Source organism: Erythrolamprus reginae, chromosome 2 (assembly GCF_031021105.1).
Source record: "Erythrolamprus reginae isolate rEryReg1 chromosome 2, rEryReg1.hap1, whole genome shotgun sequence".
In the NCBI taxonomy this organism is placed as follows: domain Eukaryota; kingdom Metazoa; phylum Chordata; class Lepidosauria; order Squamata; family Dipsadidae; genus Erythrolamprus; species Erythrolamprus reginae.
In genome coordinates this window covers 119004951-119022495 of record NC_091951.1, presented here as the reverse complement: position 1 = coordinate 119022495, position 17545 = coordinate 119004951, and the positions used below count along the sequence as shown (strand labels likewise).

The 17545-nt window shown below is 39.3% G+C and overlaps 1 protein-coding gene across 2 annotated transcripts in view; it reads right to left on the bottom strand.

The window, feature by feature from the left end:
* Positions 1-426: 426 nt before the first annotated feature.
* The window catches only part of NDFIP1 (Nedd4 family interacting protein 1), a 31018-nt gene continuing 13899 nt past the window's right edge, over positions 427-17545 (bottom strand). For both annotated transcript variants that reach the window (XM_070739336.1, XM_070739337.1), the window contains exons 3-8: positions 13042-13172; positions 12064-12151; positions 9598-9722; positions 7595-7661; positions 4253-4358; positions 427-1355 (exon numbers count right to left, since the gene is read on the bottom strand). In XM_070739336.1, coding sequence (XP_070595437.1) covers positions 4255-4358; positions 7595-7661; positions 9598-9722; positions 12064-12151; positions 13042-13172 — 515 coding nt within the window. In that variant the 3' untranslated portion in view covers positions 427-1355; positions 4253-4254. The remainder of the gene's footprint in view (positions 1356-4252; positions 4359-7594; positions 7662-9597; positions 9723-12063; positions 12152-13041; positions 13173-17545) is intronic.

The following is a 17545-nucleotide window of genomic DNA, read 5'->3' as shown; positions in this document are numbered from 1 at the left end:
ATATGTATGTGAATCACATACATACACAAGTACAGTTCAAGCATGAAAAACAGTTGCATTCTGCCTGTGGTATCCCTCCCAGCACAAACATTAGGCCTAGACAGGGCTTGGCTGAGTCACATTTTTTAAGCTTTTACAAAAATATGAAGACTATATTTTTAGGACATATTATGCAAGTAATGTTATAGAGCAAATTTTGAGATAAACAGCTACTTGGCCTGTCAACAGCCTTAGATGTGAGAATTGGTTAAGATGGCAGACATTTGTGTGCTTGAATAAACAGAGACTTGTAATTAAATAGTACCATGCCATATCTTCTTCCATCCTTGCCGAAATGAGAGTGTACATGTTCTAATTGGGCTATTTTAGGATTTCCCCCTTAAAACCTCCATGTGAACACTGGTGTATAGCAAAATGAAAATCCTATTAATGTAAGTGACATTTATTAACATTCTGCTATATTTACAGTTTTAACACAATAGAATTCTGAATTGCTGCTTTGCAGAAATCACAGAAAAATACAGTAAACTATGTTTAACATTAACATAAATTAGAAAAAGAAATGTTAATTAGTAAAGAGACTACCTTAAGACCCCTAAAATCATCAAACATGACTGTCTGATTTTACACATGGCAGTATCAAATTATTTGAGTTTTATGTTACCAACATATACTGCAAGGATCCCAAGCCAAAATGGATATAGTACAATTGTATAAAGGACTTATCATATATTACCAAAAAATTAATACATATCTCTAGCATCTTCTTAGCAATACTCTCACAGTTATTCTTTAAAAACATTCAGATTGTGCATGTATGCTTTACTTCCAAGTTGTTATCATTTTATTTAATAACAGATACATATTATGTGCAGAAATACAGTTAAAACAAGTTTCTAGATCCAAGTACATCCCTTCACAATGGCCAGCATTATTACAGTATCTTACACTAAGAGAGTATACTCCAAGCTCATTTTAAGGGAGGGAAAAAAGCAAGACTGACCCCTTCTGGCTATAGGGCAATAGCTCATGCTATTTAAAAGACTACAAATACTAAATAAGGCATTATTAGTAACATCACAGACTTGATTGCAAGAGCTGTTTCAAACATTAGCCACTAATGATTTAATGATTACAGGAGTTTGCATTGTACTATTAAAATTTTACATCTAAAAACAAATAGAAAGAAATGCTTATTTTTTTCCCAATAAAACTTTATTTATTTTAAGCAGGTGATTAATTACTTTTTTTCCTTTTGTGGGTGTTCAGAGTCTTGATTCATTTCCTGCAGATGTCCATATATTAATAGAGGGAGGATTCATTTAAAGCAGGAAATGTTGTCAAAAGACTTCAGTCTGAAAAAACCAAAATGACAGCAAAGAGAAGAATGGTCATGGAACACGTTAAGTATAACCAAGGAAATATTTTACATACAAGAATTATTGGAGATAGCATAATAATTTATAATAGTCTCATTGACTATTTTTACATTCTTAACTCTGTTGTTTCATTTTAATAGTAGAATATATCTGTGTTTGAAAACAACCTGTGTTTGATGTCAGGTTTTTAGAAGACACTGGCCAAACGTATTCTAAAGATAAAGTTTCCCTGTCCAGTTGTGTCCAACTCTAGAGAGATGTGTTCATCACCAATTCACAGATGAAAAGCCAGCATTGTCTAAAAATGCTTCCAGACTCATTTCTTTCTTTCTTTCTTTCTTTCTTTCTTTCTTTCTTTCTTTCTTTCCTTTCTTTCTTTCTACATGCATGCATGCATGCCAGCATATTGCTCCAACAATCCGGGTCCTCGGAAGGATGGAAGGCTGAGTCAACCTTGAGCCGGTGATGAGATTTGAACCGCTGACCTACAGATCTACAGTCAATCATCCAGGGGCATGGGGTGAGGTGTCATCAGTATGCGGATGATACCCAGTTATACATCTCCACCCCATGTCCAGTCAACGAAGCAGTGGAAGTGATGTGCCGGTGCCTGGAGGCTGTTGGGGTCTGGATGGGTGTCAAAAGACTCAAACACAACCTGGATAAGATGGAGTGGCTGTGGGTTCTGCCTCCCAAGGACAATTCCATCTGTCCTTCCATAACCCGGGGGGGGGGGGAATTATTGACCCCCTCAGAGAGGGTCCGCAACTTGGGCATCCTCCTCGATCCACAGCTCACATTAGAGAAACACCTTTCAGCTGTGGCGAGTGGGGCATTTGGCCAGGTTCGCCTGATGCACCAGTTGCGGCCCTATCTGGAGCGGGAGTCACTGCTCACAGTCACTCATGCCCTCATCACCTCGAGGTTCGACTACTGTAATGCTCTCTACATGGGGCTACCTTTGAAAAGTGTTCGGAAACTTCAGATCGTGCAGAATGCAGCTGCGAGAGCAATCATGGGCTTCCCAAGGTATGCCCATGTTACACCAACACTCCGCAGTCTGCATTGGTTGCCGATCAATTTCCGGTCACAATTCAAAGTGTTGGTTATGACCTATAAAGCCCTTCATGGCATCGGACCAGAATATACTCGGGACCGCCTTCTGCCACACAAATCCCAGCGACCGGTTAGGTCCCACAGAGTTGGCCTTCTCCGGGTCCCGTCAACTAAACAATGTCGTTTGGCGGGACCCAGGAGAAGAGCCTTCTCTGTGGCGGCCCCAACCCTCTGGAACCAGCTCCCTCCAGATATCAGAGTTGCCCCCACCCTCCTTGCCTTTCGCAAGCTCCTTAAAACCCACCTCTGTCGTCAGGCATGGGGGAATTGAAATTTTCCCTTCCCCCTAGGCTTATAGAATTTATACATGGTATGCTTGTATGTATGATTGGTTCTTTAAATTGGGGTTTTTTAGATTATTTTTAATATTAGATTTGTTCACATTGCCTTTTTTATTGTTGTTAGCCGCCCCGAGTCTTCAGAGAGGGGCGGCATACAAATCTAATAAATACAAATACAAACTTCAGTGGCTTGCAGTATAGCATTCTACCTGCTGCGCCACACCGGCTCATTTGGCAGGCATGACTAATTAGGACACGTAATGCTGCTACCTTCCCATCAAAGTGATACCTATTTGTTTACTCACATCTGCATGCTTTCAAAACTGGTAAGCAGAAGCTGCGCAGGAACGGGAGCTCACCCCATCAAATGGTGCTTGGGTCTTGAACCACCAACCTTCTGGTTGACAAGACCAGCGTATTAACCAGTCAGCCACAGTGACGAGCAGTTACTCTATAATTCTCAGTGCAGTTCTATATTCTATAGATAGTCATGCTATCTTCTTCAAAACTTTAGATAAACTATATTTAAGGCAGCAACAGCTTATCATTGGATCACATTAAAATAGACAGTGGAGGTTCACAAATGGGGGTTGGGGAGGCTATAGGCTACCTTCTAGCACAATCAGATTGATACAGTAAATAACTTTGATATGCTGCAACTCTGTATGAAAACCTGATTTTTATTTGCATGTATCAATTTATAAAGAATACTGAACATAAAAAGCACAAGAAAATGCAAGTGATGAGAAGAGGCACTCTACAATCTTCTCCATCATTATAACTCCTGTATTCATGTTCAAATCTGAACAGATTAAAGATTGCTAAATTTATTTACATTAATCTCAAGGAATAAGATTACTGTATAGTAAATACAGCAGCTACAATTTAGTTAATTATATTTAACTAATCATAATAATAAAAATTGCATATGTTCCATGTATGCTGACTGCAAAACACTGGCTTAGTACTGAAATAAACTTAGAAGTGAGGAAAATTGTAATTCAGTGGGAATTCAGAGGGCTATAGGGGATGGCAAATCACTAATAAAGGATTAAAGATACGCTAGCCACTGTTTTTTTTTTTTAAAAGCACCCTTCTCTAGTTCAAGTGTCTTTATGTAACTAATGTCAAATGCATTTGTTTATACAGCCTGTCTCATAATGATGTTTTTCTTCCCTGAGGTTTGATACTGCCTTCTAATTCAATAGTGAACATCTATTTGGCAAATGAAGTTGTGCATATAGGTCAAGGAAACACATTTTCCTAAAGCAATTTGAAAGTTTCGTTTAGCCCTCAATATGACTGAATTACACAAAATATATTTTGTGATAAAAAAGAAAAGAAATGCAATAAATAATATAAATTGATTTTATAAATAACAGAGAAATGTGAAATTTTCTAGTATTTTTTAAATATGTATCTACATACACAAATAGACACTCCCCAGAAATTAGCAAACTTATTGAAATATATTACCGTTAGTAAATAAACAGAACTCTTGTCCTAGGAAGTGTAGAAAACGTTTCTGGCATCTTCCGAACCTTTGCGTAATTGATAAATCCTCTGAGAAACAGAAGAAATCCTATAGAAAAAGTACAGGATATTTTTATGTAAACACATTGTTTCTCTTCGATCCGAAAAGCACTGTTTATTCAAGGCCCAACAATCAGTTTCTAATTTGTTATGTTTTTTTAAAAATTGTTATATTTCTTATTGTGGTACAAGTCAAATAATGAGCAAGTCAAGTGATTTTCTGCTAATTCAATCTTCAAACCACGACTGTTGTCAGATAAGCAATTCTCAGCAAAAGGGAAGAGATGAAAAGGAAAAGAGGTTAGCAGGGTGGGAATCCCTTTATTTGGACAGAGTTGTAAAGTGGTCCCAAGATTTTTTTTGCCCCTCTTTGCCAAAATAATCCAGACTTCACAGAGACTTGCAAAAGCTTCCATCCTAACAAAGACAGTTAGGAACAGATATGTCCAGGTTTTTATGAAACTAGATAAACAGAAATTCCTTAAAGCAATGGAGACTCTTGGACATTTCTGGAATTGTACAGGTAGTCCTCAATTGACGATCGCAATTGAGTCCAAAATTTTTGTTGCTAAGCAAGACATTTGTTGAATGAGTTTTGCTCCATTTTATGAGCATAGTTGTTAGGTAAATCACCGAAGTTAGTAAGATTAAGTTAGTTAGCTAGTTATTAAGTGAATCTGGCTTCCCCATTGACTTTGCTGGTCAGAAGGTTGTAAAGAGTGATCACATGACCCTGAGACACTGCAACCATTGTAATTATGAGTCAGTTGCCAAGCATGTGAATTTTGGTCAGTCAGCATGGGGACGTTGCAAAAATCGTAAGTGTGAAAAAATGTGATGAGTCACTTTTTTCCAATCCCGTTGTAAGTTTGAACAGTCATTAAATGAACCGTTGTAAGTCAAGGACCTTCTATATTTAGTGCTGTGTTGATGAGGATAATGTGTATATCAAAGAATAGTTCGGGAGTGGGGGGGAATCTGTAGTTTGGAACCCTGTGGCACTGCTGAGGTCTTATGGGAGACCAGGATGCTTCAATAGCAGCCTTCAGCTCTTCTGCATTGTTCGGTCTCATGTCTCTCATCTTTCTCTTGGCAATGCGAGGTCAGGCGAGTTTGCTGGCCAATCAAGCACAGTAATCCCACGGTCACTGAACCAGGTTTTGGTGCTTTTGGCAGTATAGGCTGTTAACAAGTCCTACTGGAAAATTTAAATCACCTTCCCCATAAAGCTCATATTTGGATAGAGGAATAACCCCTATTTCGGGCCCACCAGAGATCATCCATCAGTGTGACCAAAGCAGTTTCAGTGTTGTAGCCGGCTTGAAACTGGACTGCTGAGGGCCCAGATAATCGGCTTCATCCAAGGACTGTTGGAGCTGGAGTGACACCACCTTCTCAAGAACCTTCCCTAAAAAGGGCAGGTTGGAGACAGGACGATAGTTATTCAAAATTGCTGGGTCCAGGGAAGGCTTCTTGAGGAGGGGGGTGCACAATTGCCTCCTTTAAGGGAGCCAGAAAAGACCCCTCTCTCAGAGAAGCATTGACAACTGCCTGGACCCAGCCCTGCGTCACCTCCCTGCTGGCCATTAAATATCCAATTGATCTACTGTATTTTCAGAGTATAAGACACACCTCCCCGTGCCCCACCACCACCACCAAAAGAGGGTGAAAACATGAGTGCATCTTATATGGGGATACTGCAAAGCTCATAACGGTTGTGTGTCACTTTTTTCAGTACCAATTGTAAATTTGAACAGTCACTAAATGAACTGTTCTAAGTCGAGGTCTACTTATACACATAAATCATTCATGTTCAAAGGCTGAAATGGATCCAAGAGATTATTTTCCATATGTATCCTCCTTGGCCTTTAAAAACTATTTTAAAATACCAGCAAGTTCAAAGAGCCGGGGTCATGCAGTGGTTAGAGTGCAACACTGCAGGCTACTTCAGCTAACCGCTAGCTGTAGTTCAACAGTTCAGATCTCACTACCTGCTCAAGATTGACTCAGCCTTCCATCCTTCCGAGGTGAGTAAAATGAGGACCCAGATAGTTGGGGGCAATATGCTGATTCTGTAAACTACTTAGAGAGGGCTGTAAAAGCATTATGGAGTAGTATATAAGTGCTATTGCTATTGCTAAATTACAGGCAGTTCTCAACTTATGATCAGTTGCTTAGCAACTGTTTGAAATTACAACTTATCAGAGAAAAGGGGAATTATGACCTGGACTTGAAGTTCTGATAGTTAGGGCTCCTTACAATCATGTGATTGTATTTCGGCCACTCGGCAACATAGCTGATTTATGGCCATTTGCAGCATCCAGTGGCCACATTACTATGTTTTATGACAGTTTTGCTGAAAACTGGCACTTCTAGTTTTCAGCAAAAACACATCATAACCACCAATGTGTTCGATTAATGTCCACAGGGTTCACTTAACCACCACAAAAATGTTGTAAAAAATGTAACATTAGTACATTGTAATGGTCACGAAACTGTTACATTTTTTTACTAATCTAAAAACACATCCATCAATCGGCAACTATCACTTAATGAAACTGATTAAAACATGGATTAATATAATCAAAACTGCCTTCTCCAGGAAAATTTACAACTTGTATAACAGCTGCAATACAGCACAAGTGTTTCTAAATATGTGTTTGATTATACTGGCTTCCATTATCAATTATTTAACATTCATTTTACCAGAATCTGGAGAGGTTTTTTTTCTTTTCTATTACAAAATGCCTTTGTTAAAGAAAGCATTCTTTAACATTTTCATTTTATCATTTTCTTGGTACTAATTAACTACACCATTATCCTTTTGAAATTGTTAACGTGTCTCCTAATTTGTGGTATGTATTTGCCTAAACCTGTGTTTTAGTGATTCCGAATAATCTTAAAATGTTCTGAAGAAATTTGACCAATCTGAGTCTTCCCTTTACATGTTATCTCTGATACATGTTCTATCTGGTTAAGATACAGGATTAGCATTTGGCCAATGCAAGGGGGTCAGACAAAATTTGTTAAATATGCAACTAATGGTATCTCCACTAGGCGGCAGAATTCCTTTATATGAAATCCTTTAAAAAGCCCTTAGATTCTTACATCTTTCTCAAATAATGGATTAAAGTTAAAAATTAATTCAAAAGGCTAACCTAAAAGTTATTTTATGAAAAGGGTTTTTTTTAAGTTTACAAATTAATTTTGATTTATAACCTCAGGTAAAATAATTAAAATCAACAAGTTGGTAACACTAAAATAAAGTCACTGAAACTCACTTACCTAATACAAGGAACACCCACCACAGCCAGTATTGTCCATCAAAATAGCCAGGGAAATAGGTAGAGAACTAAAAATTAAAAACAAAAAATGAGGAATGTATTAAACTGATAAGCATTTGTGGGATTTTTCACATTGCTAATTAGTTGCTACCTAAGTAGAACAAATGTTAAATCCTTCAAAGCAGGAATGGCTTACTATTAAAATAATTGCTGCTCATTTGCAATTATTTATTGAGTTAGTATTAATAGTTCTGGGAAGAAATCCTATAGGACACAGCAGTTGTCAAGTACTTTCACTTATACTTTCTTAACAGAAGTGAATATAAGATGACCACTGCTTGATTCTATAAGAACAACACAGCAATAATTTACGCTTTGTTGAAGAAACAGAGCAAATAACATACTTAACTGCCTAAGTTAACAATGAGTAAAATCTTCTCTTGGAAAAGATTAGGCATTCTGCATATTCTTCCTCAAATACAAATTATTCCTTTTATTATCAAAGTTTTGATGCACAAATATGTTTGCCTCTTGCACTGATCTATGTCAAGTATAATTCTTGGGTTCTGTACACATTGAAAACATTCAGAAGTGCTTTGGATACTGATTTGTTTATGCATTCATTTTATAGCCACCCAACTCAACCAAGTGATTCTGAGTGGCTCATAGTTCTAAAATTAATGTTTAAACAATTAAAAACAATGCAACAATAAAACCAGCCAAAAAATAAATACATACTGCAAACGAGATAATTAACCAACTAACAGTAAAGCCAAGGAACAGGGCCCTTAATACATGAGCTGCAGGCCTGGGTACACAGCCATGTTTTTAAAGCTTGGTGAAAAGACAACAAAGGCCATTCTAATCTTCAAGAGAAGAATATTCCATGAGGCAAGGACTATAGGAGAAAGAACCTATCCTGTAGTTCAGTGATGGTGAACCTTTTCAGCACCGAGTGACCAAATCAGAATCCGCGTACATGTGTATGCATGTGCGCATGACAAAGAGACGGAAACCTGAAGACCATCTGGCCTGGCTGGTGCACATGCGTGTGGCAGCCAGTTGGCCTTTGAGTTTCCAGCACCCACCAGCCAGCTGGTTTTCACATGCATGTATCGCTTTTTGGCCATTTCAGGGTGCTCCAGCTCCAGCAAAGAACAGGTGGCGAACGGCAGTGGCAGCAATCCCCGCTACCTAGAAAACCTAATCAGCGGTATTCCGGGAGCTGCTCAGCGGTATTTCAATCAGCTGCTTGGCAGCTCCATTCCCGGGCTGTTTGCAGAAGCTGACCAGGCAGTTTGCTGCAAGGACGCTAGCCAGATGAATACCAAATGGATGCTGGGAGGCAGAGGCAATTTTTTTTTCTTGTTTTCCTTCCAAAAAGCTGGATGTATCTTATGTTTTGGAGTGTCTTATAATGCAAAAAATATGGTATGTATAGGAAATCCGCATATATAGTTATACATTAATGGCAAATCCAATGTCTTTTACGCAGGTAATTTTAGATTCAATTCCTATCATTTGAAAGAAAGAAAGAGTATTTGAGGTCTGGATAATTATGTCTGTGGCATTTCCCTGATGTACTAAGACAATAACTTTATCAAAAAAGAACAAAAGAACAAAGTTGTATGATTTGCTTGTAACAAACTCATACTGCCTCCTGTTAATTGCTGAGTATCTATCCAAGAGCAAATGGGTTTATATATACACGTTTTCTAACATATATCCAAATGCTGCACAATAAAATATAAAAACCATTCAGTTAAAACAATAAAAAGTTTTAAAGAAGACTAAACAAATTAACATGTAAACGCATATTACGGACTCCACATAACTGATCACAGGGCTCAAACAGAATCTATTATATTATATTTCCTAAATACAATGAATATAATATATAATACTTTGTCTAAATTTCACAAAGTGGAAATAATGGAATATTGTACTAAATTCTGTATCAAATATAGAGACTTGTGATAACTTCTTTTTCATTCTGTAGCTTACCCTGACAATCAGAATCCACTTAATGAGAGAAAGACCAAATCCAGAAATAGCCCCATATCTTCCTGCTGCTGAGGTAGTCAAGCAGAAAGAGAGGAAGAATCCAATCCAGTTGAAAAGGAATGCCACTAAAAAAGCAAAACAGAGGAAAATGTGTTAATGCCAGTAATTGATGATGGTCATACTGCAATTTAAAAAAAGATCGGACACCCTGAAGAACTTGGGAAGGTAATTAAAAAAGACTAATGTGAAAAGTTACAAAAAGAAAACTCTCCTGTCAAAGACAATCTATAGATGGTTAGTAGTCAAAATGCCTCTCAGCATCACTTTGAAGAGCTAGGAAGAGAAACCGGAAATTGCCTTCATGCCTGATTCTGAACTTCCCAGAAAAAATCTCATCAACTACCATTGAAGCAAGGTGCTGAAGTAGAAGGAGCTTGTGTGCAACTCAGTGGAGTTGTTCCTATGACCATTTGTGGAAGTATTTAGGTTCCCCTTCAATTTTTGTCCAATTTCCACTTCAAGGCCGCTAAAATAGAGAGTTAGCATAAACTGTATCACATTCTTAAATTAGCACTGCTGTCTATAGCATCCTTGTGTTTATAGTATCATTATATCATGTACTACTTTGAGATTTGTATTAAATAAGTTAATGGATACAAGACTTTTCTTGGGATCAGCTCTGGGACTTCAAGGGGGAAAAAAACAGCAAACTGAAGACAACTCAAGTAACAGTGGAACTGAAGACTGGTGGAGAGAGGAGCTGTCCAGTAGACTGGCTCCTCTTAATTCCTCTGCAGACAAAGACAGCACTTGAGATTGCTGCCAAATGCTCAGGTAGTTTATTTGCAAGGAGATTGCAAGGCAGCAGCCTCCAACAAGTATACAGCTCTGGGATACAAAGGAAGAGCCATCATGCTCAAACTAATTGACACCTTTAAGGAAACTAAGTTCACATACAGGTAGTCCCCGGGTTATGTCGTCCCCGACGTATGACATACGTATAATATTACAGCGGCGGCTTCAAGGAACCAACAGCCGGTCCTTCTTGGTGCTGTGTTGCTGCAGCCTCCGAGGAACCAACAGCCGGTCCTTGTTGGTGCTGTGTTGCTGCAGCCTCGGAGGCTGCCACCGCCACTGCTGCCTCCGTTCGGGTAAAGGGATCTCCGCGGTGGGCAGCCTCGGAGGCTACAACAACACAGCGCCGAGAAGGACCAGCTGTTGGTCCCTTTAAGCCAGTTCTTCTCGGCGCTGCGTTGCTGTAGCCTCCGAGGCTGCCCACCGCAGAGATCCCCTTGCCCGAACGTTCAGCAGGAGGCTTCACCGGCTGTTGGTTCCTTGAAGAAGCTGCCCCCCCCCCCCCCACCGCCGTGTAAATCAGAATATTCGTGTAAATTGGAATATTCCGACTTACCCCAAACTCGGCTTACGATGGGCCGTGGGAACGGATCCCCGTCGTAAGTCGGGGACTATCTGTACTTCCTTTTCTAATCATTTTTAGAAATTTTTAAAATTTATAGACTGAGGATCCAGATAAATTTGAAATGGGATATTAGAAGAATCCTTTGTATAGAAAAATACTTTTCTTTTGGATTTTTTTTAATGTTAGGATTGAGATCTTCTAGGTTGGACATTGGAGGGAACCAGAAAAAACTAAAGATTGTAATTTAAGAAGAAAAACATTTGATTTACCAGCACAGACTGAAGAAAAATGTGTTAACATTGAACCTATGGAAGGATATTTTTGAACAATGGACCCAGTCATTAACTTTAAGAGTATCAGTGTCTATTAATAGATTGGATTGTAAAAGATGTTATGAAAGAGAAACAAGTTTGACTTGATATGATTGAGACTGATCTGAAAGTGAATTCGAAAGTGACCATCTATGAAAAAGATGCTACACTGGATATTCAGAAGAAACCCACTGATGATTTAATAATTAAAAAGAATATATAAATAATTAACCAAGACACTGCATTGGATTATTTCCCTATAATGGGTTTACAAAAAAAGGCTTATTAAAGCTCTGAAGAATTTTGTGAAAAGGAACAAAGAAAAGATGAAAAGAAATCAAGGTCATTATTTCAAGGGACTGAAGAACAAGATTATTAAAAGTAAAAAGAAGTTGGTTTATTTCATGGAGGTTAAAATAGATATGTTGTTTTCTCTGTTAACCCTTAATGGACTTTTGGTGATAGGATTTGTTATAGTAAGATGTGAAAATATGGAAAGAAAAGGCCACTTATTGTATTTTAAGAGAAGGTGATAAATTACTAAAATTGTTGACACTTTGAGATGAAAGTGGAAGTCACTATTATTTTAAAAAATTATCAGCTCCATATGTGCAGCCTCTGTAACAGCACAGAAGAAAATATTTCTATTACAGTATCTAGATGGCCTTATAAAATATGAAAATCAAATGCTATTTGAATTTCAATTTTGTTAAAAATTTGGTGAAAACTACTTACTGAAGAAAGTCAGCATGAAAATGCCATCATTTCCTATCCTTAGTTGGTCGGAATCATCAAAGTCATCCCGTGTCACAAACTCTTCCTCCTGTGGCATAAATGAACAAAATGATTTGTACAAATCTGGTTCATAACAACATGTCACAATTCCTTAAGGAAAAAAAACCTAGAAAACCTGTGAAAATCAGAGATTTTCCTTACTGGATTATTCAATGCCTTCAACAATAGCAGAACATTTAATGTTCTAAAAAATTCAGGGAGATATTCAGAGATGTATCTGCCTTGAAAGCAGCCCGTGGTAAACTATATAGCAGTCAAACATCAGGACAGGGAATGTTTTATGACATTTTCTATTATATCATAAACTATATTATAATTTTTAATGCCATGTTTTATAAAATTTGCCCAATTTCAATTCCATGGGAGTCATAGGTTGTAGACTTGGGGCACACTCTGTAAATTACTCCACTGAGGTATCTTGGTTCAAAAAGCATTGCTCTATAATGTACCATTTTGCCCAGTTAAAGATTACAGACACCAGAATTTTAGTAGTATACAAATAGGTGTTTAACAAAGCACACCTACCTTCTCCTATTTCAGTGTAAGTCACTAAGGAATCAGAAATATTCCATATACATGAGTGAAATATCACAATTAAAGAGAAATTTTAAAAGACCTAAGTGAACTGTATCTAATATACAAATAAAACAATACAAATGTAATCAAAATAGCAATCTTATAACTATACCCTGGGGACTTAAAGTGAGAATAAAAAGATCAAGGATATAAAATCATTTTAAAGTGTTACCTACATTTCCTAAAATTGCACGAATTTATAAATTATTCTAGTTATTTATTTATCTAATTACATTAGCAAAGTTAGCTTATAGTCACTCCTTGGGGCATTGACAGCACCAACATCAACAAATTTAGTTTTTCATTAAGTTTTGATGTTTCAGAGAACCAAAGCACACTTACCCTTCCAGGAACTAAAGGAACAGTAGCTTCTGCCTTAGTTCTCTCTGCTTCATCATAAGTAGGCAGAGTTGTAGCTACATTATATGAAGGAGGTTTAGGGAACCCAGCTTCATCTTTGTAGTCAAAATATGCTGGCGGGCAGGAGAGATAAGATGGTTAATTTATGATTAACATTTGTAAACTGAACTATTTTATGAGTTGAAAAGACAAACACTTCCAACTTTCTATCTTCTGTTAAAAATCTATCGTACCCATTCAGACAGCATTCATACAAAGCAATCATACAAAACAAAACTATTATATTCTTGGAGTGGATAAACTTCTGAATAAATATACTGTTCAAAAAAATAAAGGGAAGACTCAAATAACACATTCTAGATCTGAATGAATGAAATATTCTCATTGAATATTTTGTTCTATACAAAGTTGAATGTGCACAACAGCATGTGAAATTGATTGTCAATCAGTGTTGCTTCCTAAGTGGACAGTTTGATTTCACAGAAGTTTGATTTACTTGGAGTTATATTGTGTTGTTTAAGTGTTCCTTTATTTTTTTTGAGCTGTGTATATTCCTCCAATATAATGCCCTCCAAAGGAGTACTCCCAGAGTTATCAGGTCAATAAATCTGGAAGCACCACTTTGGGAAAGACTGAAGGATAACAGTGCAACGTGGAGAACATCCCGTCTCAAATCAGAATGGGTCAAAATCTCAAAAGGGGTAAATTTGTAAGTAAGGATAAGAACAGCGATTGTGGACAAAACAAACAATACAATAAAATTTCTCCATTGGCTATCAATCATAATAATGGGCATTTCTACACAAAGATCAAATTAAACATGAGTCATAAAAGCCACTGTTTGTAAATAAAACATCAGATTAAGCCTATGGAGATCAAGACCTCACTAAGGCAAAAGGCTCATTAATTTTATCTAGTACCTAAGGATGGCACATAAATGTTTAAACTTTTATGCATGTTTTAACACATTCATAAATGAGTGATACCAGTCACCAATTCTCGGATTACAGTATTTTAGTTCATTAAGTATTTTAGTTCATTCAGTATTTTAAGGAAATGGGAGGAACTACGTGTGCCATCTGACTTTCTCAGAGGTAGGGAAGAATGTGGGAAATTATTAAATAAATATTAATTAAATAAGCATGTTCACTGTTGATTATAATGTTCTTTGTTCTCAGGACAAAAAATATTTTAATCAGGCAAACTGTCTTTTTTGACTCTATCAACTGCCTGATAAAATATGAATGTTGTCTTTCACTATCAAGCTTTTCAATCTTTAAATTGTCATTTCCTTTATCTTCTTTTGGCACATTATAGTAACAGTAAAATATGAATAAATGGCACAATTATTTTATAATATGTATAAAATTAAGCATGTTATATGATAGGAAAACCAACAGATTCACTCTGAAATAAGCTGCTACTTTCAGCTTGCTTCCAAATAATAACATAAAAATTTATTTGCAAAATAGAAAGTTAAATACAAGAAGAATCACGTAAAGTTATTTATAAACATATTGTGGTATTTAATTCATCCTATTGAGACTATGCTACATTCTATAGTTCCAGCTAACTATAAACACAGATTATTTAGGACTTTATATAGATAGCCCTTGACTTACAACCATTTGTTCAGCAACCGTTTGCAACCACAATGGTGCTGAATGAAGGGACTTATGATCTGTACTGGACGCTATAAACCACTGCAGTACCCTTGTGGTCAAATGATCCAAATTTGATGCAAATTAGGGTATCTAGCAATCCACCCACCCTTATAGTCAATGGCAAATATTCTGCAACAGCCCCCACCTGCCACAAATAGCAACTCAATCATTCAATATATAGCATGTGGCAGATCAGTTAATTTCTACAAATATAGAGTTGTGATTTGCTGATGTTGTGAAACTATTATCTAAGCCAGCGTTTCCCAACCGGTGTGCCACAGCACACTAGTGTGCCGCGAGACATGGCCAGGTGTGCCGCGAAGCTAGGGAAGCTCCAGCTGGGCGGGGCGCTGCCGGTGCCTCCGACCTCCCGGCTCCTGCCCGATGCCGCGGTTTCTGGCGCTCCTGCTGGGCCCCAAAGAAGGAAGGCAGGAAGGAGAGCTTCATTCTTCGCGCCTTTTTCCCGCCTTCCTTCTTTGGGGCCCAGCAGGAGAGCGCCAGAAACTGCGGCATCGAGCAGGAACTGGGAGGTTGGAGGCACCGGCAGCGCCCCGCCCAGCTGGAGCTTCCCTGGCGTCGGCGGCAAGTGTCCTTTGGGGCCCGGCGGGAGGGCACTAGCGGTGGGAGCGGGGGGCGGGGGGGTGGTTGCAGCGGCCGCAGGCAGTCACGGGGAGATGGCGGGGAGATGGCAGCGGACGCAGGCAGTCGCGGGGAGAGCTCCAGGGTGGAGGCACCGACGGTGGCAATTGGACGTGCTGCTGGACGCCGTAATTGCTGGCGCTGCGGGCCTGGCATATACAGCGTCCAGCAGCACGTCCAGCTGCCGCCGTCAGGGCTCCCGCTTGCAGTCAGCTGAGAGAGAGAGAAAGAAAGAAAGAAAGAGAGAAATATAAGAGAGGCAGAGAGAGAGAGAGAAAGAGAGACATAGCAAGAGAGGCAGAGAAAGAGAGACATAGCAAGAGAGGCAGAGAGAGAGAGAGAGAAAGAAAGAAAGAGAGACATAGCAAGAGAGAAAGAGAGACATAGCAAGAGAGGCAGAGAGAGAGAGAAAGAGAGACATAGCAAGAGAGGCAGAGAGAGAGAAAGAAAGAGAGAGAAAGAGAGAGAGAGAAAAAAGAGAGAAAGAAAGAGAGATAGCAAGAGAGGCAGAGAAAGAAAAAGACATATAGCAAGAGACAGTGAAAGAGAGAGAGAGAGCAAGAAAGAGAGAAAAAAGCAAGAAAGAGATAGCAAGAGAGACAGAGAGAGTGAGAGAGAGAGCAAGGGAGAGAGAAAGACATAGAGGAAGGGAAGGAGGGAGAGAGAAAGAGAGCAAAAAAGAGAGGAAGAAAGAAAGAGGGATGGAGAGAGAGAGAAAGAAGGGAAGGAAGGAAAAGAGAGAAAGAGGGAGAAATAGAGTGAAAGGGGAGGAAGGGAGAGGGTTTTTTTGCCCAAACTTTTCTTTAGCCCGCCCCCCCGCCCCGCCCCCTTCAATGTTCCCCAGGATTTTGAAAATATGAATAATGTGCCGCGACTCAAAAAAGGTTGGGAAACACTGATCTAAGCAGCACTAGTGTCAGGGTTCCAAATAGTATCGAAAATTAAATCAGAGTCCAAGGCAAATATTCCTTGAGTATTCCTCAAAGTTCCAATTTATTAGCAGAGCCATGTCGGCTTATCTGGAAAAAACCCGAATTTGAAGTCCGGGGTTTCTCCACTCAGTTGAAAGTTCAAGCCCTGGTCCCCACACCCCCAAGTCCATTACATTGACCAATCTTCATCTGCCAACTTGGCAGCAACTCCCATCTCTTTCCATGAAGGTGCAGAAGTGCAAAGACAAAGGATGATCTTGAGAAGGAATTTGTTATGGCTACATGCAGATATCCCTCATGCAATTACCCATCCCAAATTCCCACAGCCAAGAATACTTTCTAAAATAGCATAAAGTGTGGCAGGCTAAAGACCCCAACTAAAATGGCTTCAGCCTGATAACTAGAAGAAGGAAGAATTATCTTCCACATATTCTTCATTCTTTATTATTGTTATATTTTTTAATTTATTTTTATTACAAGAAAACATTCACAAATCCTTCATTCTCAACTATAGTCATGAGGTATGGCTTCACAGCCCACAATGCAACATACTATAGCTGTGATGGCAAATTTATGACACGTGTGTTGGAAGTGTCATGCAGAGCCATTTCTCCAGGCATGCGGAGCCATTGCCCCTTGCTCTTCCAGATTGCAGTGTGCTGGGCAGCTGGTTTTCATGTGCATGGGTGCATCTGAAACCAGAAGGGCAGTTGCCCATTTTGCATGCATGCTCCAGGAAGATGATTTTCCTGTTTCCAGTGTGCGCATGTGCACCGGCCACCTGGTCTGGTTTCTGGTACTCGTGCGTGTGTGAAGACCAGCAACAAGGGCAGGTGCCAAAAGACGTGGATAGGGGATCCTGGGGGTCACTTCCTAAGGGAGCAGAGCAAAGAAAGCCAAGTATCCTTTTCTCCCTGCCCCTCTCCAACGTGGGCTTCTTGCCTGGCCCCAGGTGATCTGGAGCACCAGTGAACAAGCAGCTGTTGAAGACAGTGTGGGGGTGAGGGCTGACTGCACAGACGACCTTGTGGCCACCGTCAAAGCAGGACTGAGATGCCCCCTCTTTGCTTGCTCGAACCGGGTCCCCTGGGCGTTGTGCCTGTCTCTGGCGTTCCTCCTGCGCAGCCCTACCAACTGCCCAGCCAGCAAATGCTGCCCCATGCACCTGAGCCAGCCGGTCGCTCTTGTTCTTCTCCCTTAAGCTGCCAATGATGCTGTTCTTCTAGGGCTGGGAGTGGGGAAAGAGCCTGC